Raw genomic sequence first — 4,287 nt, forward strand, 5'->3', positions numbered from 1 at the left:
GGATGGATGGATGGATGGATGGATGGATGGATGGATGGATGGATGGATGGATTGATAGATCTGAAATCATCAGTTATTTATAAACTTTATGAATTATGCACAATATTTTATGACATATCTTTATGGCAAGGTTATAAGGCACAAATGCATGTAGGGATGTTTTACGTCGGTTTTAGTTTTATTTGTTTTCTTGTATTTCTCTATCAAGTCACTTGGTGGAGCTAAAGCATCACATTTGCCACGCAATAGTCCTAATTCTGTTCTTTGTGAAATGGACTCGCCCATTAGAAAGCCTCCTCTCGTGACCACATATTTGTCAAGTCAAAAAATAAACCACGAGCCGCTTACAGGAAGTGCAAATGTCTTGCCTTCAAAATAAAACGACGAGGCAGAAAACTAAGTCGGATATGAACAAACCAACTGGTTATTGAAAATGCCTTCGTTACTGTTTGTTTCATTAATATCTGATGATAATTTGGAATGATGTTTTTAGAAAACGGTCGTGTTTATACGCGTTACGTAATGTCACTTCCATGAACGCGCTTTGTTTTATTTTGAAAACGTAAACCGGAAGTGCTCTTGTCCACTCTTCCGGACTTGATTACGGTGTCAGTCACCATGGTGGTGGCATACAACAGAACACAGCAACCGTTGCGAGTGATACTCACTCTTAGCTTCATAAAAACATTAATATAATGAGTTTCCTAAGTGACGCTGAGAGAGAATCTCTTTTAAAATGGACGCAGGGTTGTTGTTGACGGGATAGCTTTAGCCGTTAGCTTACTTTTTTTTTGTTTACCGGATTCTTATGGAATTTCCTCCCGTCGCTAGCCAGAATGCTGAGGAGACAAGGAACGGTTTTTACTTAGCGCTGGCTTGTTTAAAGAGACAATTGTTTTTTACGCGTAGGAAACAACTCAGAAATACAACCCGAGTCACGCTTTTAAAGTAAGTTTTTTTTCTAAATTCATTGGCGGTGGGAGGGCTGGTTTCGGGAGGCGGTTTCGGGCTGGACACCAGACAGAGAGACACTCCGAGAAGGGACTGGTCGGCTGTCTGGCTCCAGTCGTGGCCTGGCTCCGCCGGGCACTCCCAGCTTCATCCACAAGCTCCGGAGCTCAGCCGAGAAGAGAAGAGAAGGACGCCAGGGGGGCTATATTTTGAAAACCAAGCGTCCCCTGCCCGGATTTCTTTAAACATTTTTAAGGATAAGGACCCGCGTACCTCCCAGACGCCGTCTTCTAAAACAATGGCGTCTTATGTGGATAACCGCTTTCGGCAGGCTGTGATGATGAACCCGGCTGAAAGGACGCAACAGGTCAGTAGAGGAGGTTCATTACATTTGGCTACTTTTCAAACAACACCCACGAGCGCTTATTTCTAGCCTTCAGCAACACAATAACATTTTTTTTTTGTCGCTGACCACTCCTTGGTCTGTAACAGTTTACAACTCCGTTTCAGTGTAGAAACTGTTTCGGCGCAGCTCGTTCACGTTAACATCCCGGTTAAGCCTCTTATCTGCTCTGATCATCGAGGCTGCTTAACGGAACAAGAGCTGCGACCATCGTGGGGGTCTCTGCAGTTAGGAGTCTGCAAACTACATGTGGCTCATCAGACCCCCTGAAAAGTGGCTCCTTCCTTTGACTAAAAAAAAAAAAAGTATTGCAATACATTCAGATTTGCTACTTATCGTATTGTTTCTTATCGTAACATTTTGCAATGTGTGCAACTTCTGCAGCAGAATGACCKTACTGATGCTGCCTGCGTGAGTATGGTTCGGTGGTAGCTGAGCCTGATCCCCAGCACATGTCCTGAGCTCTAACATGCAAAGAGCTGTGTTTAATCAATTGTCAAAACTCAGGTCAACACTGTTTGTTTGTTAAATATTGGCAAAACACAAAAATATCTATAACTCAGTTGTATTTGCAGTTGTAGAGTGGTAGTAACTGAGCGTTATTGACAACAGATACCCCAAGAACTATTTATTTTGAGATTTTTTGCCTAAAACGTAAGCATTAAGTGTTGGGAACTGACCTTTTTTAAGCAAAATATCTCATGAAGGATGGATTTAAATAAAACCAATTGGTATTTTTAGGTACACCTCAACACAAATGGTAAACGTTTTCGGAGTTAATCCATTTCAAGATGGCCGCCACAGCCTGTTTGATCTCAGCTTGCACAAAATTGATTTAATGCCGTAATTAATTGCTAACCAATACTGCACTAAAATTGGATGTGATAGTAGCTGAGAGTCATTCACAGCTCCTGCGTTATTGCATGGAATTAGGGATGCATGATGTATCGGCAGTAACATCAGTATTGGCCAATATTGGTCTTTTTTTTTTTTACAATATTGGTATTGGCCCAATATTACCATCCAATATTGATTTCCTAATTGTTACCAATGTGTTTCAATTGACACATCAGTATTGGCCAATATTGGTCTTTTTGTTTACAATATTGGTATTGGCCCAATATTACCATCCAATATTGATTTCCTAATTGTTACCAATGTGTTTCAATTGATCGAGTGATATCTGTTTGATCATGATAGGTCTGGTCATTTTTTACGGTTTCAATAAAGCGTGTTTGTGCGTATATGTATATATAATTTTGTTTGTGTAATATTGGTTATCGGCCATAACACCAATAATAGTATTCTATATCGATATCAGCTGAATTTTTCATATTGGTGCATCCCTACATGGAATTGTGTCTAACGTTATTTTCAAGTTTCGACCAAAACCGCCACATCTCCAGCTTATTATCATAYGTCGATCTTGGTTTAAAACTGTCCTAAAAACTGAGGGCGGTATGTATTGCTTTAAGGAATGCTATGTCTTTAAATATAAATCCAGTTTTAACTAAATCGTGTTTAAAATCTGGTGAAATATCTAATAAAGAAAGTGAGTTTAATTGGATGCATTGACTGAACCTTGTTTAAACAAAGCAGGTGTACAGATAAAGCAAGCTCTTATTTCTGCTTCGTTGAATGCGGGGCTTTACTCAGCGTTATCTGTTGGGTTTTGCATCCCGATGTATTTCGGCTGAGGGCAACATTTCAGACACTACAGACAGATTTATGGACAGTGCTTTGTTGTTGATTTTTTTTAAGCTAAATGCTGTTTCCTTCACTTTTCTTTGTGCAAACCATTTGTAGTCCTGTTTTCATTCCCCTTATACATTCAAATCCTACATGTGCCTTCTTATTTACTGGACAGTTGCTTCTGCTTTGCATCTTTTGATTGGCCAAAATTACCCCCCGTTTGGTTGTAAAACATGTCTTAAAAGCAGATGCAAAGGGACGTTGCTTCAATGCAAGCAGCTTTGCACACAACAAATGCTGCTAAAACCAGTGAGCTGCAGTTTTATTCAAAGGCTTTGCCCTTCTGACAGTTAAGTTGTCATTGGTGGCTAGTTAAGTGCCTTTAGGCCCATGGTCTTTACAGCTCAATGCAGGCTATAATTTGTGAGGGTGACAGATAGCCCCGGCATATTAATATCTGGGGTGGAAAAAAAATCTGGCATGTGTCTGTAGCATTAGTATTTTATGATGTGGTTAGATAAAAGCTTGTCAACYATAAATTATTTATATTGGCATTTAATACGTATGTCTGAGAAATCATACAGGACACTTTAAAATAGTTGTATTGTCTGCTGCATTGGTTCATTTCTGTACAAAACGAAGGAGTTTTTCTTTGTGAAAACCAGTTGTTTGTAATCTGACTGTAAGAAATGTTTGTGACCACAGAACCTATCTTGTTCTGACAGCAGCACATCAATAAAGATTCGTCTTTTCTCAGCCATTCCGAGCTTGTTACAAAGATGTGAGATTGAGTCAAGGTCTCGAAGTTTCTCGGCTGGGCTAATTTTAGAGAAAAACACTTAAAAAATGTATCATTATGAAAGTTTTACAAATGTGTTCTCATAACATTCAGGACATGGTATCAGCCCCTGCATGCTCTTTAGTTTAACATTTGCAAGAAAACAAAACAAAACAAAAAAAAAAAGAACAGGGGAAATAAGATGGATTACGTTTTCTTTGTCATTATATTTACTCTTTTTTTTCAAGAGATTGGTGAATGGAAAAAAAARGAAAACTATTAAGGCTGTGATTATTCTTCAAGAAGACAGTAGCTGCGTTTCCATTGAGCATGAAAATGCGCAAATTAGAATTTCGAAAATAAATTTGGTCAAAAATGTTTTTGCGCTAGGATGAGGTGGTTTTTCGGCCATATCAAATTGGTGTTTTTCGCAAAACTGCAATGAAAACACTTTATTCGCATC

The 4,287-nt window shown here is 39.0% G+C and overlaps 1 protein-coding gene across 6 annotated transcripts in view; it reads left to right on the forward strand.

Moving 5' to 3' along the window:
- The first annotated feature begins 609 nt into the window (after positions 1-609).
- rapgef2b (Rap guanine nucleotide exchange factor 2b) overlaps positions 610-4,287 on the forward strand; it is a 121,726-nt gene continuing 118,048 nt past the window's right edge. For all 6 annotated transcript variants that reach the window (XM_014001991.1, XM_014001995.1, XM_014001992.1 and 3 more), the window contains 1 exon segment: positions 610-1,318. In XM_014001991.1, the coding sequence (XP_013857445.1) occupies positions 1,250-1,318 (69 nt within the window). In that variant the 5' untranslated portion in view covers positions 610-1,249.

This window comes from Austrofundulus limnaeus, unplaced genomic scaffold (assembly GCF_001266775.1).
Source record: "Austrofundulus limnaeus strain Quisiro unplaced genomic scaffold, Austrofundulus_limnaeus-1.0 Scaffold11, whole genome shotgun sequence".
Lineage (NCBI taxonomy): Eukaryota > Metazoa > Chordata > Actinopteri > Cyprinodontiformes > Rivulidae > Austrofundulus > Austrofundulus limnaeus.